Source organism: Solanum tuberosum, unplaced genomic scaffold (genome assembly GCF_000226075.1).
Source record: "Solanum tuberosum cultivar DM 1-3 516 R44 unplaced genomic scaffold, SolTub_3.0 scf00283, whole genome shotgun sequence".
NCBI lineage: Eukaryota > Viridiplantae > Streptophyta > Magnoliopsida > Solanales > Solanaceae > Solanum > Solanum tuberosum.
Window position 1 is genome coordinate 161,217 of NW_006239207.1, and position 26,559 is coordinate 187,775.

Consider the following 26,559-nt stretch of genomic DNA (forward strand, 5'->3'; position numbering starts at 1 on the left):
TAAATAAAGGTAGAGAAAAGGATCTAATATACCGCTTTCATACCCTCGTTATGAAAGTGGCCCTATTGTTATGCAAATGGTTCACATATATTATTTTTTTCTAACGGAAGCGAAAAAATTAATTTTTAAAATAAATATAATCCATATGAGTATATTTGATCCTTATCAGATGTATCTCTTTTTTTTTAATTTATTGTTTCAACGACTAATTTAAATTTATTATTTTGATGGTGAAAAAAAATTATGTTTCACTAATTTTTTTGTAAAATTTATTATAGATGCACCATTTTTTGTTACAAATACAAAAATTAAATTACAATGTAGCCGAAAAAAATAGTTTTAAATTATAATATAGCCACAAAAACATAGTTTTAAAAAAAATTTCTTTACTTTAAAGAATGAAAGAAACAAATAAGAATAAAAACTCAAATAATGATAATCAAGAAGTCAAAAAATAATATATGTATGAAAAAAAATTAAATTAAAATATACCTTGAACTTTACTAGAAGGATCATATATATATCTATATGAATTTTTTTTAAAAAATTTAAAATTAATATTTTTTCACTTCCATTAGATGAACGGTATATGTGAGCTCCTTTTGTAACAGTAGGGGTATATGTGAGTCATTTGTATAAAAGTAAGGATATATATGAGTCACTTTCAAAACGAGAGGCATATCAGTTCTAAATGACAAAATTGAGGGGTATATCGGGCTCTTATATAATAAATTTATTTAGTTTCTTAAAAGACGTAAAATCTAAAACTGTGACATATAAATATGAAAAGAGAATGAATTTATTGTCGGTACTAATTGAAATTTTCCCAATAGTAGTAGGTTAGCAATCTTTTACCGATTATTATGTGCATATTTTTGAATTTTTCTTGTTTGCTTAAAAAAAAAAAGAATTGATGAAAATATAATTAAAAGTAATTGTTATTACTAATTGAAACTTTCTTAATAGTTTATTACCAATCTCTTATTGATTATTAGGTGCATATATTTGAATTTTTACTATTTGCTAAAAAAAAATATACGATTAATGTAGTTATAATTAAAAGTAACAAGCAATTAAATTTGTAGTTATTTCTACTTTTTTTAAATTTTCTAATTCACTTCAATTTGAATCAATCATATTCTAATATTGACTTTTGTAAAATTGTTTTTCATTCTTTGAGTGTCTAAAATATATGAGTTTGAAATCCACTAATTTATAAATAAAATTGTTTTTTTTAATATTTTATTACTAAACGTGATACACACATGTAAAGCAAAAGTGATTATATTATTGAATATTGAAGTAACAATTAATGAAATAGAAATAAATATTCAATTAAGTCTAATGATCCGTGCAGTACTAGGAAAAGATTGGATCACAAAGATGGAGTCATAGAGTTACGATGTTACTATAAAGTTATATAGTATTTGGTTCCAAATATCAGGAACTCCAGGTAGACACCAGTGACTACAGTCCATTCCAGTTAGGCCATAAATAGAAGGATGTCCATCTTTACGCAATAGGCAAAGATTTGTTACATCAAGCAATGTTACTGGCTTCTCCATTAATGTGTACAATACTTTCTTCAAAACTGTCAATGCTGGGGGTAACCCTCCTGGATATGTTGAACCACTTATCGGTTGCCTCTGCCCTAAGCAAGTTTTCACCCCTGGTTCATTCCAATTTGTACCACTGTAATTGGGTAAACAAAATTAAATTGTACCAAATAAAGACTATATTGTGAAATATATTAACTTACTTGTAATGAGATGGGGAAATTCCTTGAAAGAAGAGTAAAGTTTTTGCAGGATTAATGTTGGTGTCAATCCACTTAGCCCATGTAAATAAAGCTCTCTCAAAAGCAGCCACACGATCCATGTCTTTATAATAATGACCTCCTATTTCAATGAAATCCCATCTACAAATTAAAATGAATGGAATATAATATGATTACGTTACGTTATATATAGGTTAGGTTGAAAAATAATATATAGAGAGAGCTAACGTACGGTTGAGTGGTTCCTCTGCGGTTCCACCAATGCCAAGTGTTGAAAATGAGCATGTCAATTCCTTTCCACAACTTGCCACCTTCAATTGAGTCTAGTTTTAATATTCTTCCCTTTTCTTCCCTCACAACGTCCACTAAATACACACTTCGATCCAACATCACGTCGACTTCATAATCCTGAAATAGAAAATCTTTAACATAAATATACGACAAATGTGTATATATCAAGGGAATTAAAATGATAAAGCAACTAGGTACGTACCAAGAAGGTGAATATAGAGACATCGCCAACTCTGGTTGCGTTGTATTTGGTGTTAGGGAGTGATGTATAAAGAAGACATACAAGTGATTGCCACTGGTTTCGGCTTAAAGAATCTCCCACAAACATGATGCTTTTTCCTTTAAATTTCTCCAACAATGCCCCTCCATCAAATCTGCAGTTGGATTTTGAAATGATTATTTTACAACTGGAAATCTAATAAAAAGAAGTGAGAGGGACCCTACCTACACCTTGTAAAAGCATGTGTTAAAACACACGTCCTAGACACCCTACAATGTGGCTGGCCCCTTCACATAAAAACAAATATTTTTAATTTATAGTATTTTCTTATTAGCACATGAAGAAGGGGGGACCTATGTTCAGATATGTTACTTTTGTGGTAATCTCCAATATAATTGACTAAAATATGCCAAGTCTAATTAGATTTAGGGATCTAAAATCTACTTTAAACAGATCATGTCTAGATATTGATCTTCATCAAGTGGTCAAGATCTTAATTGGTTTCTTCTTTCTTAAAAAAATGTTTTTCTTTTGATCGAATACATTGACAACTCTAATAGCATGTTTCAATTTAGCACCTAAACATAATAATTAATGTGTTTATATTAGATACTTTTAACTTGTGTATTCACAAGCGTTCATTACATAGGTAAATTAATTTTCATAAATGTATGTATATTATGGTATTATCGAGATACTCCATTGAGAAATCATTATTAAAGCTGCCACTTTAATTTTCTGGGGGGTGGTCACGGGTCACCATACTATTATAAGCATTCAAGCTCATTTGTTAGCTTTTTGTAGTGTTAGTAATACATGTGTTAGTGATTTCATCTCGTATAAAATAGTACATTGATTTTTTTATGACTGTATGTATGTATAAATTTATAACATTGCAAATCAAATATCATATTGATTTTTATATGAATAATTTATTTCTTAATTAGCTATCAAACATATTCAGTACTACTACGTATTCTGGATTTAATACTTGAATAACTCACTTTCAAATCAGCTACCAAACAACTTTATTTCAAGGCTCACGGGCACTCCTTCATCAATCTAACCTCTAGCCTCCATCACTTTCATAAATCATTGCACATTTCAACATAGATTGTAATTAAACAATTTTAGAATTAGAAAGATACTCAAAACCAAGAATCAAATAACATTATTTACAAGTTTCATTTCAAAACTCATACACTAGTAAAAAAAAACACAGGAATTCACAGCACAATATTATGTTAGCTAAGAGCAATTCAGCGACGAGTGAGTTATTAGAGTTACCTTTGTAAGGAGCATCCATGTGGTTGCCATCTATACTTGAGATAATCTTGGTCAGGACGGCCATTCCTTTGACAATTGAATTCATGTTCAATGAATGGACATTGAGTTGAATTGTAAAGAGGATAAGTTTCATCTTCAATCCAACTTCCTTCGAAAAAGTTGCAACTCTGCTTTGAATTTGCATTTGCATTTGCATTTGAGTGATGAAAAAGTAGCACAATGATGATAGTAAAGAAATTCCAACCCATGGCTCTACTCTACTAATCAAATCTTGAAGAAAAATGCCTCTTTACTATGAGTGTTGTGTCTGTGTGTCATATAGAGTTAGATTGTGTTGAGATCTAGAAATAGGGGAAAGATTGTTTACATATCACAACTTTTCTGTAAAGAAAAAAGTGAGATATATTGTACATACTTATGATTTATGAATTACTTAAAAAATTGTCAGAAAGAAAAGTTTTTCACGTTTCTTCACTTACCATTTATTTATACCACACTAGAATGCCGCAAGGGATGAAGGTAGGGGTGGGCATGGTACGGTCGTTTTTTTTTTTAAAGAACATTACTCTCTTTATTTTAATTTATTTGGTACAGTTTACATTTAGTCACGGTAAGTGATAATTCAAGATATATGAAATAGTTTTTATATATTAAATGGATTTTCTTAAGACAAATACAAAATAATAGCAGACGATGTGCCCCTAAAAACCTAGTAATGTTGACTCAAACTCGTAATTGTATTAAAAAATTGTTTAATATCTATAAATATTTAATTCAAAATCTAATACATAAAATAAGTATAATTCAAGACCCACAAAATAAACATTATGAATCCAATATAAATTATCTGTTTTTTCAGGCATTTAACCAGAATAGTACTAAATACTTACTAACTGTCCACTTGGAGAGGTTACAATTTTACACTCCATTAAATTATATAGTTAATGACTGTGTTTAGGTCGTTTAAAACTTCTTAAATTTGCATTATGTTTCTTCCCAACTGTACAGGTTAATTTGATTGCCATTTGCCAATACTTCTTAACAACACTAACAACTTATTTGGATGGTTGTTACATGTATTCTCTTGTTAGTTAAAATATTGTGATTGTTAAGATTGTTACTTAAGTTTTATTGTATTGTATTGTTAAATTAATTGTTATATAATAGTGAAAAATTGCATTTTATATAACTATTGATTTGGTGTAATCGTTTAGTGTCAGCTAGTTAGACCTTTTCATATTAGACCTATGAGAAAACAAGATCAGCGAATGAGAAAAATTACCTAATACTTTTGTTTTTGTTGGGATTTAAACATGCATGAAAGACCTCATGGTTGTTCACTTTTACTTGTCAACTATTCTAAAAATAGTTTTTCATTTTTACTTGTCACTTTTAACATTTCAAGAAACGACAATTTTTTTTTTCATGTTTTACTCTTAGCATTAATTATTTATTCCTCAAATCATTTTTCAAGACCTAATATCAAATATCATTTAATAGGGACAATATAATAAAATAATCATATTAATCAATATTTTCTTAATAGATGTATCAAATTCAAACGTAACAAGCACAAGGGAACGAAAGGAGTATAATGTAGTTTACAAGTATTTAATTTGTTTAACTTATTCATAATTTATGTTTCTTAACATATTTTATTTCAGATTTGAACTAATAAAATTTGGATGGTTCATTATTAACCCCACTATTTTTCCAGAGACTAAAATTTTGTTGGACTATACTCTCTATTTGCTCTCTTTCTTTTGGCGTGTATAAAATGAGAGCCAAAACTTTCCTTATATAGGTGTACAACATTGACAACTTGTTGTGACAACTTCACTATCGACTATTTTTTAAATTTATTTATCTAGTCCCACATTGGATGCACGATGTATCCAGAGTGTATACTGTATACACTCAATAAACACTCAGGTACAATCAGTGAGTATAGATTAAGTATACACTTGGGAATAGACTAATATACTCATGTGAAAAACATATATAACTAGTGTATAGTACATATACAATATGTATAACTATATATATTTGAGTACAGTGGCGGATCCAGGATTTTACGACTATGGGTGCTCACTATTTTTAACATAAACTTATATCAATCAAAGAGCATAATTGTGAGCTAAAATTCCTCAACAAGGGTGGGTTTTTTTCCAATTCAATGCAATAGTCAATCGGAATCTTTGGATTGATTCAAGAAAAAAAGAACAGACCATCGTAATTACCAAAAAAGCAAACCAACGAGAGGGAGAATTTTTTTCCTTTTGAATTGGAGAACTGAAATGAACGCGCTAGAACAAATTATCTTTCTCCTACCCTTTTCATTTTTCCTAATTAGATTGATGAGGAAGAAAGAGTTAATAGACATAGAAGATCACGATTGTTTATATTTTCGAGAGACTAAGTTGCATAAATAGACATGAGCAGTGACCAATTCAAGATTTGAAGATCATGGTTACTTTTTAAGTTATCAATCATAAAATATAAATGTACAAATTTAATACTTGCCAAAAGAAAGACAATTATATTTGAATATGATAGCGGAAAAAAAATTAATAAAAAAACCTAGAATATGAATTATTTTGAAAAAAGAAAAAGGAATTTTGTTTAAGAATTTGTTTTTAAAAAAAAGTTAGCAAAAAGGTAGTTTATGAAAGGAAAAAAAGAGCAGGGAGAAAAAAAGTTAGAAAGAAGCTGGATTTTAAAATAAAAGTATTGCTCTCGGTGGGAATCGAACCCGGACAAAGAGCAATATTATAACCTTGAGGACCCAAAATCAACCACCACACTAAACTAAACCATTTGTTTATTGGGTGCTCGCCTTTTATTTTATACGATACTGTCTTAATTTCTATATAAGTATATATAATCGATATGAGGTTAATGGGTGCTCGAGCACCCGAAATGGTCCATGTGGGTCCGCCCCTGTTTGAGTATACATTATATGCTCAGGTTCCCTTCAAACGAGAGTGTTGGATGTCCAAAATGAAAAACAATAGAGCGGTGGTGAAATTAAAAATGTGTTTGGATCAAGTGCTTATCACCATATCAAAAGCTATAGCAAAGGAGCAATTTTTATTTATTTTTAACTAAATCTATCAAGCAAGCATCATGTTCGATCATGACTCTAACCTAGGTCACACCAGTCCCTCGTGGGCCTTTCCATAGGCACCCAACACTTGCCTCATGCAATATGTTTGCTTTTGGGAATCGAACACATGACATTGACTCTGATACCACTTGTTAGAATTAAGTGCTTACATCATGTTAGAAGCTATAGCCGATAGCAAATGGACTATTTTATTTCTTAACTAAGTCCATCAATCAAGGGTCATGTTTGATCATGACTCAACTCAGGGCACACCAGCCCCTCGTGCACCTTGCCATAGACACAATGTTGGGCTGTTGGCACTACCCAACAAAATGTAAGAGAGTAAAACTGAAATGATATCAACTTTCCTTGTTCTGAATTTGCCTAGTTTAACACTTGAATTGCATATTCTAAATCAAATTTATTTACTTAGAATGTTAAATGAATGACCTTCAATGAAACAATATTTATTCTATCATTTAAACAAATATTGTATTTTTTTAATGTTAATTATTATTTTCAATAAATTTAAATATTTATTACTTGACATGATACATACGTACGCTGAAATAGTAAAAATAAAATTGCTTGAAATTAAATCAAAGTTTAAAATCACACGGTCCTAACTTGTGTTTGACATCAATTCAAGGATAATTGGGAGATTAAATCCATATTGCATATTTTAAATTGAAAGAAAAAATAAAAAGAGTATTACAAATTTTTTACTAGATCACTGTTATTTGTTTGACTATTAAATTCCCAAAATTATATATACAGTCCTATTAGTTTCTGTCAATTGTTTATTTTATATTACCTTGTTAATTTTTTATTGCATATATTTGTAATTTATTAACTTCAAAGTTTACCTTGTAAATTTATTTTGCATCACAGCTTGTTCTTGACAATAAAACTTGTAATTTAATTTGTATGAAATCTTTATTTGAATTTGTAAATATATCCTATAGCTAACATCCAATTTTTGTTTGAATATTCTCAACTAATCGCATATTCAAGTTCTCTAATAGATTATTTAAAGCTAATATACAATTTTTTTATTATTTTGAAAATTAGAATCGAAATAATGACTAAACACAGAGTTGAAAATCATGCAAGATTTTTGTGTTATCTCATTCTTAACGTCAAAGAGAAGTTTGATTTGTATTAGCATATTGTTAATTAAAAATTAATAAAACATTTATAGTAGAATAAATATGCCATGATAAAAGTAGTTGACCATGCAAAAAGAGTCGTCGGTCAAAATTACTGTGTACGGAAAAGTTTCATCACACGCTCATTGAATTTTCAAAAAATAAAATAAAGATTATTTCAATATTCTCTTATTTCTACAATTTTCTAAAAAACGAATCTATAGTAATTTCATAAATGGAATTTGGGAAAAGGGGTATGTGCAGATAGAAAATTATTTTCCAACGATAAAGCATAACAAAATTAGTATGAGAAGAAAATACAATAGTGAAGAAGTCATGTTAAAAATAACGTAGAAAAAGAATAGTAATAAGAAAAACAACAACTAATAATAAAATTAGAGACAACTACTATTACTACTGCTGACAGTGGCGAATTTATGTGTAAAAATTGGGTCACCCGAACCCGTGGTCCTCCGACTAAACTCGATATATTACTTGTATAATTATTAAAGAACATATTAAATAAACACTTGTTGAACCCGTTCTTAAAGTTGTTGGATGGTTCACTGGTTTGACAGCCAGATTTTAACACCAAGGTCTTGAGTTCAATCCCAGCTAGCCACAATTCACTTCTATTTTTTTTAGTAACTAATAACACTCGTTTTAAAAAAAAAAAACTAAATTCTAAAGCAATGGTGCACCCGTTTTCTTGAAATCCTGGATTCGCCTCTGACTGCTGATAATAATAATAATAATAAAAGGGAAATAAAACAATATTCGATCGACTACCTATTAACTTTCTATTCTAATCATCGACCTCCATATCATTCTTCGAAAAAAAGTGAACTTGATGAATTACATCTTTCTTTTATGAAGTATTTCCTTACCAAATAGGTTTCTTGAAGTTTTGATTTGAGCATCGAATTGGACAAATAATTAAATGGTATAAGTAGATATTAGAACTAAATGATTTTCATAATGTACATTGGAATGACAATGATATGTTGGGACTACGTCGCATTGCTATTTTTTTTTTGTCTATTTTTTTAAAGAGACTTATAGCGAAAAAAATTAAGTCGCATTGCTATTTTCTTTTGTCTTTTTTAAAGAGTAATATTACAAAAAAATACTAATTAAAGTTGACGTACCCATATATTAATTTAAATTTTATTAACTCTTCGAGTTTTAATTTATTTGTTTTTTTATTAATTTAAAAAAATATTTCTTTTTGACACTTCTTTATTTTTAATTCTTCGCTTACATGTTTATGATCACAAGATTAAAAAATATGTTGGTATATTTTGCATTTCTCAAGTTATATTCTACATTTCTCAAGTTTAAGGTCATAAGATTCATTTTTTTTTCTTACTTTGTTAACTCAGTGTCAAGTCAAAAACAGACAAACAAATTGCAAAGAGGCGCAACAACATCAACACCAACAATAAATTCAATATAATCTTATAAGTGGAATATATGAAGAATAGAGTTTGCAGATCTTATTCTTACTTTTGTGGAGGTAGATAGATTATAATTGATAGACCCGTAGGTCAATTTTAAAAAGAAAAAAGAAAGCAATTCGAAGTAGTTTTTCTTTAATCTGAATTTTTAAAAATATCCTGAATTATTAATATCCGAGGCATTAATTTTAATAATTCCTTTGCCAACTGTTTTATTGTAGATGACAGGTTGTGACTTGTGAGGCTGATGGCTCTACTGCCTGCACAATATTCTGCACATTTTTGGATCCTTATTGGAGTGTCATTTAACAATTAATATATAATTATCATTTTTATTTGTCTACTATTTTAAATATATATTTTTATTTTTATTTGTCATTTTTAACATATTAAGATTTTTTTATTTTTTTTTCATATTTTACTTTTAACATTAATTATTTATTTTCAAATCGTTTTCGGTACCTAATACTAGACAGGAAGAAAAAAAAGAGAGGTACCCATGCATAAGTTTTGTTGTTTATCCAATTAGCCTTAAATAATACTTCCTCCGTTTCAAAAAGACTGGCCTCCTTTCCTTTTTAGTCTGTTTCAAAAAGAATGATTTCTTTCTTTTTTTGGTAACATTTTAATTTCAGCTTTCCACGTGGCATGTTTAAGATCGCAAGATTAAAGGGCAATTTTGTACATTTGACATAACTTTAATTTAGGACCACAAGATTCAAAAATCTTTTTTATTTTCTTAAACTCTGTACCAAGTCAAACTAGACCATTCTTTGTGAAACGAAGGGAGTATTGTGTAGGCTCCTCCTATATATGTTTTCTAGCTGAATGTTTTTGACCGAGTCTTTCTTCATCTGCATGCATGTATGGGTGCAATTATTTATTTTTTCAAATTAATTAAGTCTAGACATGTAGGTCTTTAATATCTCAATAAATTACAACTTACATTAAAAAAAAATAAAAAAATCTAACAGTTTTCACACATGGAGATTGAATTTTCTTCCTTCCCTCCCAAGTCCCAACCAAATAGGCTATCAATATTCACACAGAAAAAAAAGAAAAAGTTTCTTGTTATTTACCTTCTTTCCTTGGTATGTTAGGTACTATTGATCTTCATATTATTTCGTTATTGTTACTTTCTTGTATTTCCTTATTCAAATTATTTGAAAGTTTAAATATTTTATTTTAAAATGAGGAGACAAGATATGACACAGTTTGTATACACTTTATTCGCTTTTAAATTCTACTTATGAAATTACATTAAACATGTTATTATTGTCAAAGGATAAAAAGGGAAAAGTTAGAAGAGAAATGATAAATTCAAATACTTGCATATATAATTTGGTTATAGTTCATACCTCATAATTCTCTATCACAATTATTGTGGAGGAAATTGGAGTACAAGATTAACACACTCGATGTTAAGAGAAACAAATATGCAAACTCGTGAATTTCCCTAATTTGTTTCCACAACCTTAAAATCTTTTAGGAAGAATGGAAGATGCACTTTTTCCCCATTAATGTAAACCCTAACCATCAGATTAATGAAAAAACATATGATGTATTTATACACATTATAATATAAATATACAAGATTTATATAAAGGACAAAATAATGAGTTAGCGGATTAATTAGTACACTTCTTATGTATGGACCCAACTTAATATAACTATTTTCAACCGACTACGATTTATCTATGGATCCAATCTAATACGTAACTATTTTCAACTGACTTTTAAGAATTTTAAAATAAAATATATATATTTAAAAATTACAATAAGTCAACGAATGATATTAAAAATTGTAAACATTATAAGCAAATTAAAAGATTTGACAAATATAACAAAGAGAATATCTTTTTTGTTTTCCTCTTGTAGAGAGGTTTGGAGATTGGGTACATCATTGCTGCAAAGTATCTAAAGAAAATTTATGGATAGTACATATTATTTAATATGCATATGGAGGTCAAAATCAAGGTGCCCCTAACCCCCAAACCACCCACCCTACCAACACAATTTCTTTTACTAATATATTGTTTTTGAGGGAGAAAAGCTTGTTTCCAAAATGTACAACAAGTGAATAGAAAACTAAAATCAAGAGTAAACTAAACCAACTACTCCATGCAGACCTTGATCTATTTGGTTGTCTTTAATTGATAAAAAAAAGGGGATGATTGCACTTTTAGCTCTTCACTTGTTAATATATTAGTATATTTTTGGTCCTCATAATATTTAGGTATACCATTACTTAGATATGAAATCTACATGTTGATGCTCACAATGTCAATATTCATATCAGTGATTTGAAGGAAATAGTACATTTCGATTAACTCTTCATCATTTTCATTTGTTTGAGCGATATATATTTCGATGATATTCATTTTTAGATTAAGAGATCCAACTCACATCGAACCTAATGCATATATCAACTAGTTAAAGATTAAATATGTTTAACCAGAATTTAAAGATATTTGAGGGACTAAAATTTTTAAATTCTCTTAAAAAGATATATAAATAAAAGAAAGCTTATCAATAAAATATTTAGACTTTGACTTGTGAATAAAAAGGTACGCTAGCAATAGTTGAAGGGTCCGAAAAGGGTCCTTTGTCAGAGAAGTCGACGTCAAAAACATTTTTTTTTATTTATAGAAAGACCATTTTGTAGAGAAATTGACAAAATGGTGAAAAGTATATTTGACGGTAGATTTAAAATAGTTTCTTAAGAATTAATTGAGTAATTTTAATATTTTAAATAATTAAACGTGAATTTTTTTAATTTCTATCAAATTTTAATTGAAACTATAAATATTTTTAAATACTAGAAACACACACAAAAAATAAACACCAAAATTCGCAATATCAAATGGTATATTAAACATAAACATAGACAAAACATCTATCTCAAAAAATTACATCAGACTCTTGAAATATATTAAAAATAATACAATAAACTACTTTCAAAATGAGCTTTCGTTTCTATTTTTGTTGTTTTAATTAAATTAATTAACAACATAATATACCTAGTGTGATTTTATAAAGAGAATATGGAGATGACAACATGCACTCAACCTTAAGTTGTGCAAGATAAAAAAGTTATTTCCAATATGATTTGATTGATAATTAAGGAACTATTTTAAAATTACTATAAAAAATAAGGGATCATTTTTGTAATAATTTTCTCCCCAAAAACTCATTCCTAACTCTCTTCAATTATTATTATACTATCCAACACTTATCTCCTCCCTTTTCTCCATTCCCGCCTTTCATTTCAAGGCTTCAACAACAACTTAACTCATTCTTCATTAATGGTTAGTAATTTCTACCATCTTTCATATCTTGTTTTTCATTTTCCTGTTTTATAAATTAACTAACAATATTGTTCGTCCTTTTTATTTTATACAGTATTCGGGATTAACAACTTGAAATTGAATTTCTTCGTCTGAGCAATAATGGATACTACTTGTATCAGATTTTGTGCTTTATTTCTCTTTCTATATTTGCTTTCTACATTGAGATCTGTTGACGCTCAACTTTTGCCAGAAGATGAAGGTAGTTATCATTTCCTCTTCTTTTTACAGTTTCTACTAATTAGTGATTTTTCTCTCTCTCTTCCTCTTTTGATTTCATCCCTTGGTACTATTCGAATTCAATTTTCTTCAAATAAACAATAATTACTGTTAGTTGACTGATCGATAAATTTATTCCATATGGATGTGCAATTTTATTTGTGAAATCTGATTTTCTTCTTGGGTTTGCATAGTTTTTCTAATTTTGGCTTTACTTTTTGGGATCTGAAAGGTAAAACTGTTCTTCATATTTTCCTGTTGCAGATTGCTTCGTAGTATCCCTGTCAGCTTTTTGTTTATTTTTTTTTTGGTTTCGTCGGCTTTTGCTACTGTTGTGGTCAGCATATTGAGGCGGACACTTGAATTGGTGTTGATCTGTATAATTGTGGCGTTTAGATTTACGAATTGACTAATCCAATCATTTTTACATGATGTAAAAACTATAGATTATAATATTGGCTGAAGTTTATATTTGAATTTTGACAAGTGAAACAGGATAAATATAAATAAATGGAGGGGGTAATACTTCTTATCTCAAAAAGTTTTTTTTTTTAAAAGAAAAGTTAAATAAAAAACTACACTTTCTGTTTTGTAGTAATTGTATTTAATTATATCTTTATATTAAATATTATTTCTTCTTATATCTTATATTTTTTTTAATGGACTTAAAATAAACTAAAAAATACCTAATAATTATAATTAATTGAACGACTATACGAAATATTCACTTTGTGTATATGTTTGTTTGTGTTCGTTGATTTTTCAACATTACTAAATGGTTAACATCAATATAGTATTACATAAAGTAGTCTTGCGTCGTGAAAAGAAATTCCTTTCTAAACTTTTTCTTTCAATTATTGATCTTTATATGTTTGTATGTTCTGTGTGCAATGAAAGTGAATTTATTTTTGACAACTTTCTGTAGGGGTCATTTGATAGAGTGTATTAATAAAAATAATATTTATATTAGCTTTTTTTATTTGATACATTTTCTTATGTAATGTATAACTATTAATATATTAAGGAGTGAATTACTAATACAATAAATTTTTATTAATTTTTTAAAAAATTAAAGTGATGGCTGCGTTGAATGTCTACTTTGAGAAGCCAATCACATGTTGCATTTTTTTTTATTAATTTGTTGTGGACTGCTTTGACTATTCATCAATCAATAAGATGCCAATCACATGCTGCTTTTAGCAAGTTGTTTGTTGATTTATTCAATCAGTTAATGCAATTCCCTTTTCTCTCTCCCCTCCAACCAACCAACCAACAAAATTTACTGTTATGAGTTTGGATTGACTTTTGGCTTATAAGTCATAAGTTAGGATTTTTAACTTATGACTTTTGACTTATTTTTGTTATTTTAACTTTAAAATAAATGCTTATAAGTATTTTTTAATTTTATTCAAATACTTCAAAACTGCTTAAAAACTATTTTGGCTTAAAAATATTTAAAATAAGTCAATTCAAACGGGTACATCTATAAGAAAAAAAAAGGCTTATAAAGGGTGAAAATCATTTACCAACTCCCATCTTAATTTTGGACAATAGGCATTTTTTTTATACTATTCTAATTGGTGAAGTTATTAATTCCTTTATTTCTTTTTATTTGTCTTAATTTTCTTTTTTGAGAGTGAGATATATCAATTTTGATAAACATTTTAAAGTGTATTTTTTCATCATATTGATATGAGAAAATATGCAATTTATAATACTTTTCGTTTAATAATTTTTTGAATATTTAAATTTTAATTCAAAAATATTGAATTAATCTAATCTAATTTAACTTTAAAAATGAGTCAATTGACTCTTGAAAAGTAAATCATGACAACTATTTAGAATGGGGGAAATATTAATAATTAAGATAGGTTTAAAGAGAGATAGAAGTTGTTGTTAATAAGGCTTAAAAGACGTATAACATTAACGTGAGGTAATGCAAATCATTAGAGGTGGTTGTATTCGTGATTGTGTACTCTTTTTATGTGTTTGTGTTGAAATGTGGATCTAGGATATAAGGCAATCTATATGTTATATGTATGTAAAAAATTAAAAATTCAGAAGAAAAATAAAAAACATGTACAGTAACATATACCCCTTCAAATCATGGGTTCAACTATGTTTTATAGGCTTGAATTTTTTAATTTAATAAGTAACAACTACTGATCACCCTATCCTTCACCTTTTATAATACCAATGAGGTCTTAGTGCTTACCATTTCTAATTTTCTTAAATTTAGTTTTTGAAAATGATCTCTAGATGAAATTAGAAGAAGAAAAAGTGAAACTTCACACTTATTGTCTAATCAAGTTTTATATATGAAATTTGTCCATTGCTAAATTTTGTGTTTTCTTAAGAGTGGAAGATTGATGGATTGGGAAGTTTTATATAGCTCAAGTATCACAGTATGCAAGAGTTTGATTTGCTCTTGGAGACTAACAAACAACAGTTTATTCTATCTGGATATTGTAAAGATTGTGAATTAATTTAACTTTGATGTGACAGTACAAGTTCTGGAAACAATATCATCGAAACTTGGGAACAGATATTGGAATGTCAACCGATCCTCTTGCTCACAGAGTAGTGGTTTTAACTGGACGTCTCCTACTTATGATAAAATTATCAGCAACGTAACATGTGATTGTACATTCAGTAACAGCTCAATTTGCCATGTTGTAACAATGTAAGCTCTGCTTTGATCGTTAAAACTTCACAATTTACTCAATGTTTTATAGATAAACAAATGCTATGATATATTATTAACTACTATAAACTTCAAAAGTTTTGTAGCTATACCATATATTAATTATGATCACTTCCTTTATTTCTTAAATTGCATACATATTTAAACTTTACCACATGAATTGATTAGAATGGAGGGAGTAATCATGAATAGGTTCTTAGTGCATCACTGATTACCTTATGACTGTCATAATCCCCAAGTCTATGCTCAAAGCTATCACCACCATAGCCTAAGAAGTGCAAACTTTAGACCTCACATGTAACTTAGATCTCTAATTAGTATTCTACCTGGGGAGCCATCCTGAGTGAATGCTATATATCCAGAGTTCCGTCTCTCTTCCCTCGTGCTATCGCCAAATTACCCTTGGCAATCCTCCATGAATCTGCATTAGAAGTGACAACACAACCAATATCTGATAATTGACTAACATAAACTAAATTTCGTGCTAGTTTTTGGTACATGTCGAACTTTCTTCAGTTTTAGCTTTCCACATTCATTAAACTATTTTTTATCACTTTATCATGGTTAATTAGTACACATTTTTATTTCATTAAATCACTTAACTATGATAAGTTATTAATTTGATATAAATACCTAGTGCATGTAAGTATTTACATGTAAAGAGAGTCCAAGAACAATGTCCTCTTGTGATTTATATTCCATTGAGTCTTAGATCTTCAAAATGATTGCATAGTTTAAGCCCTCTTACATTTTTTTTATTTTCTAACTGATCTCCTTTACCAATAGGTGTTAAGAAATTCTTTTGATTTCTTCTGCATTTTTTGTTGATACAGCCAATTGAAGGGTCTTAATATGACGGGAATTCTGCCTCCAGAATTTGCAAATCTTACTCATCTGCGAGAATTGTGAGTATCAGTTAATAGAGACATCCATAGGATTTCTCTCCTCTCTGTTACAGAAACTTGTATGAGTTTTATTCAATTTTTTCTTATAAAGTCATAACAGTAACAAGTTGTTGTTTGTTGCTTTATATGAAACAAAGTCTATTGAATTGTGTAAACCATATCCTTAAAAAGTGAAAGTTTAATGTGGATCATAATATGCAAAACTGGAGGCTCAATCATTTTTTGCATTTCCAGAGATCTGTCTCGTAATTACTTAAATGGATCAATTCCCTCAAGTTACGGCCATCTTCGCCTCACTATTTTGTAAGTTCTTTTCTGTTTAATCTTTTAAAAGATTTCCAGTAAAGAGGTTTTTTTTTTTTTTGATATGTTGTTCAAACTCATATGTATAGGTCACTCTTGGGTAACCGTATCAGTGGGCCGATTCCCGAGGAGTTAGGTGACATTTCCACACTGGAAGAACTGTAAGTTGAAGATATTGCATACTTTCTTTAACTTTCTGAATACTTTTGGTGTATCTAATTGGATGTCACATTGATGAATTGGATATTTTCAGAAATTTGGAAAATAATCTACTTGAAGGACCTCTTCCTCCAAACCTTGGTAGTTTGAGCCGCCTGAGAGAACTGTAAGACATAGTAACTATATATTCAACGTCTACTATTTACTTATTGTTACTTCTGTTCCAAATATTTGGCACTTTTCGCTTCCCTATAGTCAAACTAAATGCATTTTCTCACCATTTTGATTTGAAAAGAACTGTAACATATAGTTGTATAGTTTCTGGAGATTTTTAACATAAAGAAAGAGTTAATCGAGTCTAATTTAGCTCCAAAAGTTGGTCAAATTGTATCAAACATAAGCAAAAAAGTGCCAATCAAATCAGGACGAGTTGTGTGATTTTTCCATTATCATGGTTAATTGATGGATCATTTTGCAGGTTTCTTTCTGCCAATAATCTCAATGGAACTATACCTGGGAACTTCAGCAATCTTAAGAACATGACAGACTTGTAAGCAAGAAAATGTTAGAAGTAACATTTGACTTTTGTGCTTCATTCTCTTAACTCTTCGTCTGTTTGCAGTAGGATAGATGGGAATAGCATATCTGGAACCATACCAGATTATATTGGCAACTGGACCAAAATGGATAGATTGTAAGTATGCATCTGATAGTTGTAAACATTGATGCAATTTTCTTCTCCTTGAAGGATTCTAAACTTTAAAAAGCAAAAACAAAGTAGCATACATAGTTTGTAATTGCAATTATCATGAAACTTTTTTGCAGAGACATTCAGGGAACGTCAATGGAGGGACCAATTCCTGCTACATTATCCCAGTTGGAAAATATGACCGAGTTGTAAGTACACACTTCTCTCGTGTTACCTGCTTTTAAAGTCAAATAACTGTTAAATTCACTTTCAAGTTCCCCTTTCTTCTATTATAATAGAAAGAATAAATTAAAAGAGAAAATCTCTTGAGAAATGAAAATTGAAGGCTATAGCAGAGGTTCTCATGTGCATTTTTGTTTTCAGGAGAATATCTGATTTGAGAGGAGAACAAATGCAATTCCCAAATCTTCAAGGCTTGACAAAGATGAGAAGGCTGTGAGTAGTATATGCTTGTAGTTGGAAATTTAGCTATTACATCTATTCATCATAATGTCGTATGCTCATGGTTCTTTAATTTGATTGTAATGATGCAGGACTTTGAGAAATTGCTCAATTTTCGGTCCTATTCCGAGATATGTAGGTGCCATGCCTTTGAAACTTTTGTAAGTTTGTCATCTTTTTATTGTTTTAATCATTCTTCTTTTATGGGAAACTTTTTTTCCAGCAAATTCTGTGTTTTGGCTCTTCTATATTTTATTTTATCAAGAGTACTAGAACATAGAAGTCTCGGTGAGATGTATTCAGAGATGGCATAGCTATTGCATTGGAATATAAATATTCTTGTGCTGACTACCTTTTCTTCAGAAGTTGGAGCTTATAAGATATTTGTTTTACTATTCTATCTAATTGTGAATAGGACTGTCAAGTGTAACATTAGACGTAGAGGTTGTTATACCTGATTTATTGATTTATCTAGTCACAACAAATAAGATGCTTTCTATATTAATAATAAGAAGGATTCAATTGAAAATGTGAAGTCCCATTTAAGGTAATAGCAACGATTTAGCAACTGGTGCAAACGAAAGTTGAGTTAACAGGATGCAGTTTTTCTAGTTTGTCATCTCTTCTTTCTGCAACAAAGTATATATATTCATCGAAATTCGTAAAATTTTAACTCAAGCCTGGAATCACCCTTCATTGTATAAAAGGAAATTCTTCTACATACCATTGCATTCCTCGTAGTTGCATGATGGAGCAAAGATTTTTACTTATTGTCTGGATACCAAAGTGGTTTGCTTTGCTGTCTGCTTTGATGCTAATCCTGCCTACTTCTGATAAGAGTAATTCATATTCAGGGACCTGAGCAACAACATGCTGAATGGTACAATCCCAGGTGAATTTGAGCAGTTGGATTTTGATAACATGTAGGTACCTTGCAGTGAAACCTTTACAAGTTGAAGCATAAATCTTGTACATTCTTTTCTCAAAGTGTTCGCTCAGTTATAACAAGCAAAAGTTTTATCTGCGATGTAGGTTTCTTGGTAACAATGCATTAAGCGGAGCAATTCCCAGCTGGATGTTTAGTAAAAGAGAGAACATGTTGGTATTTGCTCAATTTGTTCCGATTTCCTCGTCTTAGTAGTAAAATTTGGTTATTATCACAGTTAGCTCCCGAACAAAAATGCCACACTTCAAAGTTTAACAGTTTTTCCCCCGAAACTTTTTGTTTGCTGCAAGGATGCATTTACAAGAATTTGGTGTCTTCTAAGTGCATGACAGCTATAATCTTTTTTATGCAGGGATATATCATACAACAATTTCACACAAATATCTACTTCAGTATGCGATTCCTCTACCTTGTGAGCATTGTTCCTCTTCATTTGGAACCTACATTCATCTACTATTTCTTTTTTTTTATAAGTGAAAATTTTGGTCCTTTAACTACATTACTTACAAACCTTCCCTCTTTAACAGAAACTTAGCTGCCAGCTATTCAAATACAATAAACACGCTCAACAACTCGTAAGTCCTAAATGTTGTCTTATGCATCAACTGCTAGTTTGTTTGATGCTTTCTGTCTATTGTCTATAATTATGTGGATTAATCTATTTGAAATTGCAGGGATGCCTGGTGTTCTATGAAACCCCTCATTTGTCCCACAGAAACGAAATGTAAGAGTTACAGCCTATAAACCTTTTTTTTATACTTGGAAATTCTTAACTTGACCCTTGAGAGGGCCTGAAGTAGCAGTTTGTCAAAGGACCTCAGGGGTGGCAGCCTGTGCACTTTTAAGTACAAAAGCATAACCTTGGAGTTGAGAGATAATTTCACAACTCTTCCTCATGTTATGCTCTTTATGTCAATTGCAGATACTTCGCTATTCATAAACTGTGGAGGACCTAGAACTTCATTTGAGGGAAATGATTATGAGGGGGACACGACCGACAGAGGTCCATCATATTTTTCTTCACCCTCCGACAGATGGGCTTTCAGCAGTTCAGGAGTGTACGTGGGTCTTCAAGCAGCCAGTTATGTTGCAACAAATACATTTTCACTGAATGTGTCCGGTCCTGACTTTTACAATACAGCACGCCTTGCCCCTAATTCTCTCAAATATTATGGGCTTTGCCTACGAGGAGGTAGCTACAGAGTGCGCCTTCACTTTGCTGAAATAATGTTTTCTAATGACTCAACATATAGCAGCCTTGGAAGGCGGATATTTGATGTAGCAATACAAGTAAGTTTGAGGCCTAACTTCTTTTGTAAATAAGGAGTATGTAATCTAAAATGTTGATTTATTTAGTTCTGATATGATTGGCAACTTTCTGATTTAATATTGAAGGTACCAATTTGTTGGAGATAATGTGGTATATTTTGATTTCTTACACAGGGGAGAGTAGTTTTGAGGGATTTCAACATTATGGAGGAAGCTAACGGTGTTGGAAAAGTCATTACCAAGGACTTTGCTGATGTTACTGTTAGTAGCACTCTGGAGATTCACTTGTATTGGACCGGGAAGGGGACTAACGCTATTCCAGACAGAGGTGTATATGGACCGCTGATTTCAGCTATCACAGTGACACCAAGTCCGTATATCTCTGCCTATAGACTTTACACTTATCTTCCCACAATATTATCTTAATAAAATCCCATTTTCTTCTTGCAGACTTTGATGTTGATACAGGCAGTGGGTTACCTGTCGGAGCTGTTATTGGCATTGTACTCGCTTCAATTGTGGTGGTTCTGCTAGTTTTATTTGCTCTGTGGAAGAAAGGCATTTTTGGAGGGAAAAATAATCAAGAAGAATTAGGTAATACATACTTAAAAGAATTTTTTCACTCTTTCCATTTGATAAAATGGGGATTCTTCTGTTGTGATAAATAGAATTTTTTACGAGATTTCTAGCTGCGACAGACAAATAATTAACTCCCCGTAATTGACCAGCATTGAGATGATTGTTCTGTTGGTGGATCGACATCATGACATATCATAGATAGTTAAACTGTCTTCATCATACAGATGTTCATTCTTTTAAAAATTGTTGTTCATCATACAGACGTTTTAGAAGATCTATATATACTGACGTTTGCAATATTCTTCTCATTTACAGAACTCAGAGCCCTTGATTTACAAACAGGTCATTTTAGACTTAGACAAATTAAAGCTGCTACAAATAACTTCGATCCTGCCAACAAAATTGGTGAAGGAGGGTTTGGACCAGTTTACAAGGTATCAATTCTCTATCCATACTGATTTTGCATAAGGACAGCGGGTTTTTGGTGATATTTCCTACTGGTTATCCTTGATGTCACGTTTATAGGAAAATAGAGTAGTAATAGTTGAAGTAACCCGTATCCTTCTTCTGTCTGTAATATGATCGTTGTGAATTAATCTTGCTATCTGTAGGGAGTACTCGCCGATGGTGCCATCATAGCTGTTAAGCAGCTGTCTTCCAAGTCGAAGCAAGGAAATCGTGAATTTGTCAATGAGATAGGCATGATTTCAGCTCTACAACACCCAAACCTTGTCAAGCTTTACGGTTGTTGCATAGAAGGGAACCAGTTATTAGTGATATACGAATACATGGAAAATAACTGTCTTGCTCGAGCTCTCTTTGGTAATGCTTTGCAACAACATTTTAAGAATCATTAATTAGGCAGTGATAGTTTATGCTTTACATTCCTCTAATTCTCGTTTCTCAGGCCGTGACGACCAGAGGTTGAACATAGACTGGGCAACCAGAAAAAGGATATGCTCAGGAATAGCAAAAGGGTTAGCTTACCTTCATGAAGAATCAAGGTTGAAAATCGTACACCGAGATATAAAGTGTACCAATGTGCTTCTTGATAAGGATCTGAACGCTAAGATTTCAGATTTTGGATTGGCTAAATTAGATGAAGAAGAGAACACTCATATTAGCACCCGAATTGCTGGAACAGTGTAAGCCTTCTTATCATAACTGTCTCTGTACTATCATGTGATGAGAGAGTTACAGTTCTGTGCGTTTAAATTTGTTCATCATCAACATTACTATCGTTACTTTGAAGTATCTTACGTTTTGTTTTCTTTTTTTGAAGAGGTTATATGGCTCCGGAGTATGCAATGAGAGGCTACTTGACAGATAAAGCTGATGTTTATAGCTTTGGAGTTGTTTTATTAGAGATTGTCAGTGGGAAAAGCAACACAAACTACAGGCCAAAAGAGGAATTTGTTTACCTTCTTGACTGGGTAAACTATCTTCTTTACTTTCTTAAACTCTGTATACGTCAAAACTAGACAAACAAATTGAAACGAAGGGAGTATTTGCTTTGATACCTCCAAAGAAAATATTAGAATCAGAGTTGTTTCATTAGTTCTGATTCTTTTATCCTGATATGCGGATGTCAATGTTTGTTTTCTCTTTGTCATGCAGGCTTACGTCCTACAAGAACAGGGAAATCTGTTAGAACTAGTGGATCCACGTCTCGGTACCCATTACTCCAAAAAAGAGGCAATGCGGATGATAAATATTTCTCTTTTGTGCACAAATCCCTCTCCTACTCTCCGACCATCCATGTCTTCAGTAGTGAGTATGCTCGAAGGAAAACTCCCCGTGCAAGCACCAATAATCAAGCGCACTACATCAGACGATGAAATGAGATTTAAATCGTTTGAGAAACTTTCACATGACAGTCAAACAACACAAGTATCAACATACTCTCAGGACAGTCAAGGACAAAGTGTGAATGCACCTTGGAGTGATTCCTCAGTCTCAGTGTCTGTCCCTGGTAAAGATGGAAATGTTACTTCCACAAGTAGGCTTCTTCCAGATCTTTATAATGTAAACTTGGATTGATTCATTGACAACTACATTTTGATTTCCATCATGTAATTATCTAACTCTATCTTCACACAGGTCCCACATAATTTCTTTTCGTGTATACTCCAATTTGTTCAATTGTGGTCCATGATGTTTTTGTAAAATGTATGTTACAATTCTTATTAATTAGTTCAATTGAAATATAATTTACTTAATAATTATGTATCAATTATTTTTATAATATCAGGTTTAAATCTATATTTTTTTTAAGAAAATGATTTCTCTTCTGTTGTTGGGTACCTGTATTGGAGTCCGACTAATCCAGATTTGTGCCTCATAGGGCTCCATTCAGAGAGAATAGCTCCGTACCAAGGATTATTTTCATGCCCATAACTCAAACGAGACCTTTGATTGGTTTAATCTATATTTATTGGACACTATGTTTTTAAAAATTAATATGTAACTTGAATACCAAATTGCAAATAAAATTTTAGTCATATTTCTTTTAGACATATATTTGTCGAATAATAATGTTATGTTTTTGTTGAATATTAACTTTGTAATTTTATTTTGTGCAACCAAATTATATATTTGTAATTACATTATAATTATGTTATGACAAACAAACATGTCGTTGTAATTACCAGCTGTACAGTTACTATTCTGATAGTAATTACACCAAATCCAGTTATGGGATGACTTTTCAAATAGATTTTTAATCTTCTCATGGAAATCATCTTTCATGTTGTTAAAAATGTTTGTGGTAAAAATCACACACACCTTCCAATTCTATGCTTTTGGATATGAGTATAGTTAATAATAAGAGTAAATTAAGACGGAAGGAGCAATATATTTTCAACAGTTAGCAATGGACAGTCATCAAATGTTAGGTAGTATTTGGTTTTAATTAGTATGGCTTTTATCATCAGACTTGGACTTTTCGAAATTGGCAAGAAACTACTATATAGTTTCATTCAGAATTAAATACTATTCTTATGTTAGACAATGTGAACTTATAATATTCTTTCGTCAAATCTTACCTTTCTCAATATTATATATTTAGTTAGTAGGAAATTTCTTAATTCATAAGTCATAAGATACAAAGAATTTGTGATTTTGTTATTGTTATGTCAAAGGGTGTGTATTGAACCTTTGGTTTTTAGTTGAGATACTCTTTTAACTTTCTTCTGTTTTTCTAAAGCATCAAAACGGCTGGTTATTATTGATTAATACGTCTTTTATAGTAATACTGCCTGCTATTATTGTCTGATTTGAAATCCGTTGAATTCAGACCATAAAGCATAGTTTTTTCTTCCTGTTAGCTCTACAACCACATTTCCGACCTCTTGTTTGGAATCAATTTTTTTTTATAAGTTCTCTGTAAAATACTCGTTTCTTTTCCTGCCTTTTTAGGCACTACTACAACTGGAAAAAGGATCATATTTGCCCCCGTACTCGCTCTCAGATGGATCGACATGCTGTGACACCGACGAGTAAGAGCAAATTGGCTCGCGCTTTTGCTAATGTTTTGCATATTCAAGGAAGAAATCGAAGGCCAAAATCTCTCAAAAATGAAGATAAAAAAGTAAAGAATTACATACAAAATGAAGAAGCTTTACTAGCCCAGCTATTCGCAAACATTTCAGCTATTAAAGCTGCATATGCCCTGTTGCAATACGCTCAATCACCATATGATCCTGATTTTATTCTATCTGCTGATGAAATGATCGTGTCCGAGCTGAAAAGTTTGTCTGAATTAAAACAATGCTACTTGAAGGATCAATTTGATGATCGTTCCCCAGAGATCACTCGAATTATAGCAGAAATTAAGGAGCAAAAGAACATTTTAACAACATATGAAATCATGGGAAATAAGTTGGATTCTCAGCTTAAACTCAAAGACTCTGAAATTATATTTCTCAGAGAGAAATTGGATGAAGCTAATAAAGAGAACAAATTGCTTGAAAAGAAGTTGAGTTTAATTGACGACTTTCATTTGTCTAAATTAAGTATCAACAATTTTACTCTCTTCTTTCGAAAAACAATTAAATCGATTTGGAGTTTTGTTTCATTGTTCTGTAAAGAGATGGAATATGCAGGATGGGATTTAGATGCTGCAGCTTCATCTATTCAACCTGATGCAATTTTCTCAAAACCAAATGACAAATATTACGCGTTTGAATCATTTGTTTGTCAGGAGATGTTTGATGATTTCAATGATCCATACTTTGAGTCCATGACAAAACGACCAGATATATTTTTCAATAGATTCTTAGAATTGAGATCTGTTATACCAGCAGATTACTTAGCCAGGAAGCCAAAATCAACATTCGCGAGATTTTGTGGTGCAAAGTACTTGAAACTCATCAATCCCAAATTGGAAAAATCCCTTTTTGGGAATTTGGATCATAGGAATTTACTGATGAATTCTAATGAGTACCCAAAGACACATTTCTTTTACACATTCTGTGAAATGGCAAAGCATATTTGGTTACTTCATTGTCTTGCTTTTTCTTTGAGCCCTGAAGCTTCCGTATTTCAAGTGAAGAAAGGGTGTAGATATTCGGACGTTTACATGGAAAGTGTGAACGGAGAAGAAGCATTCTTAATGTCCAACGGATCATCAGAAACTGAACTTCGTGTGGGATTCACAGTGATTCCAGGGTTCAGGGTTGGTAATAGTGTTGTTCAGTGTCAAGTATATCTCTGTTGATGAATTTTATTTCAGATATACAAAACATATACACTCATATCTATATAATATGTACATTTAAATGGACAACAATATTTATCCATAATTTTTTTGAAAAGTCTAGAGCCGGTGAACTTGGAATAATTAGCGTGGATCTTACTATATTTATTTGTGTATACATCTCAAAGATTTTTTGCATATTTGTATATACATATTTTAAATCTAAAATCTTAATTGTTCTGAATGTATACCTCGTAAACTTCAGAAAAAATCTTGTATATGTATACCTTGAAAATGATTATATAATTTACTTGACACCCTGAACACTAATAGTCTTTAGAGGGTACTCATTTAGCAGCTAGTTCAATTTCTCTGTATTAAAATCTTGAATCCGCCTCTGTGATTGGTCAATTGCCAATACCAGGGCTAGGAACCGACTCCATATTGTGATCAACATTAAAATGCTTGACGTTAACAAGCTCTGCGTGGCCTTTATCACTAGGAGAAGAAGGCGGAACATCGCCTTTTTGAAGGGAATTCATTAGTATACTAGCATCAATATGAGAAGGAACAATCTTCTTCTCCTCCATATTCTTCAATAACTTTGTTCTTGCTTCAAAGCTAGGAGCATAAGAAATTACTAGTAGAAGAAGGGAAATAATTATTATGTTGCAATGAGACATTAGTTTGGAGGAAAATTTGAAACACAACTAGTGGAATATTGAAGGTTAATGGAGATGAATTTTCTATATTACTAATTGTTTTACTTATGTTTGTACTTGTAATTTGTGTCTATATATGGAAATGCCTCGTCTAATTAGTTGGGTAGGTATGAATGAACTAACCAAGCAGCCGGCTTTTGTTGTTTTTGGCACTACATTCACTTAACTTGACTCAAGATTAGGGGCGGAGATAGAAGCTTAGGTACGGGTTCAGCTGAATTCAGTAACATCTTTTATTCAAATAGTATATTTGTATTAAGAAGTTTATTAAATA

At 30.8% G+C, this 26,559-nt stretch overlaps 3 protein-coding genes across 4 annotated transcripts; 2 read left to right on the forward strand and 1 right to left on the reverse strand.

The window, feature by feature from the left end:
* Positions 1-1,352: 1,352 nt before the first annotated feature.
* On the reverse strand, positions 1,353-4,014 carry LOC102599643 (protein trichome birefringence-like 41). 2 transcript variants are annotated; one of them, XM_006358868.2, is made up of 5 exons: positions 3,576-4,014; positions 2,271-2,442; positions 2,010-2,185; positions 1,760-1,918; positions 1,353-1,692 (listed from the first exon to the last, which is right to left on the reverse strand). In XM_006358868.2, the coding sequence occupies exons 1-5, from the start codon at positions 3,821-3,823 to the stop codon at positions 1,398-1,400; spliced, it is 1,050 nt and encodes a 349-aa protein (XP_006358930.2). In that variant the 5' UTR covers positions 3,824-4,014; the 3' UTR covers positions 1,353-1,397. The 2 variants fall into 2 exon arrangements, with proteins under 2 accessions (XP_006358930.2, XP_015169689.1); XM_015314203.1 differs by having other exon boundaries at positions 1,356-1,669.
* Positions 4,015-12,496: 8,482 nt separating this feature from the next.
* LOC102599975 (probable LRR receptor-like serine/threonine-protein kinase At1g53430) lies at positions 12,497-23,089 on the forward strand. Its single transcript, XM_006358869.2, has 25 exons — positions 12,497-12,594; positions 12,689-12,835; positions 15,358-15,535; positions 16,390-16,461; positions 16,696-16,764; positions 16,854-16,925; positions 17,018-17,089; positions 17,402-17,473; positions 17,546-17,617; positions 17,749-17,820; positions 17,996-18,067; positions 18,166-18,234; positions 18,928-18,996; positions 19,106-19,171; positions 19,372-19,431; positions 19,547-19,594; positions 19,694-19,743; positions 19,942-20,309; positions 20,463-20,658; positions 20,739-20,882; positions 21,183-21,301; positions 21,479-21,689; positions 21,775-22,012; positions 22,150-22,300; positions 22,485-23,089. The coding sequence occupies exons 2-25, from the start codon at positions 12,736-12,738 to the stop codon at positions 22,905-22,907; spliced, it is 3,063 nt and encodes a 1,020-aa protein (XP_006358931.1). The 5' UTR covers positions 12,497-12,594; positions 12,689-12,735; the 3' UTR covers positions 22,908-23,089.
* A 1,247-nt stretch (positions 23,090-24,336) lies between these two features.
* LOC102600297 (uncharacterized) lies at positions 24,337-25,584 on the forward strand. Its single transcript, XM_006358870.2, has one exon. The coding sequence runs from the start codon at positions 24,337-24,339 to the stop codon at positions 25,582-25,584; it is 1,248 nt and encodes a 415-aa protein (XP_006358932.1).
* The last annotated feature ends 975 nt before the right edge of the window (positions 25,585-26,559 follow it).

Excerpts from the sequence above, each read along its gene's own strand:
- LOC102599643 (XM_006358868.2), bottom strand. The coding sequence starts at position 3,823 with ATGGGTTGGAATTTCTTTACTATCATCATTGTGCTACTTTTTCATCAC. Across the intron at positions 1,919-2,009 it reads CGCAGAGGAACCACTCAACC|ATGGGATTTCATTGAAATAG; the intron begins GTACGTTAGCTC and ends TTTAATTTGTAG. Across the intron at positions 1,693-1,759 it reads ATTTCCCCATCTCATTACAA|TGGTACAAATTGGAATGAAC; the intron begins GTAAGTTAATAT and ends ACCCAATTACAG.
- LOC102599975 (XM_006358869.2), top strand. The coding sequence starts at position 12,736 with ATGGATACTACTTGTATCAGATTTTGTGCTTTATTTCTCTTTCTATAT. Across the intron at positions 15,536-16,389 it reads ATTTGCCATGTTGTAACAAT|CCAATTGAAGGGTCTTAATA; the intron begins GTAAGCTCTGCT and ends TTGTTGATACAG. Across the intron at positions 21,690-21,774 it reads TCTTGCTCGAGCTCTCTTTG|GCCGTGACGACCAGAGGTTG; the intron begins GTAATGCTTTGC and ends CTCGTTTCTCAG.
- LOC102600297 (XM_006358870.2), top strand. The coding sequence starts at position 24,337 with ATGGATCGACATGCTGTGACACCGACGAGTAAGAGCAAATTGGCTCGC.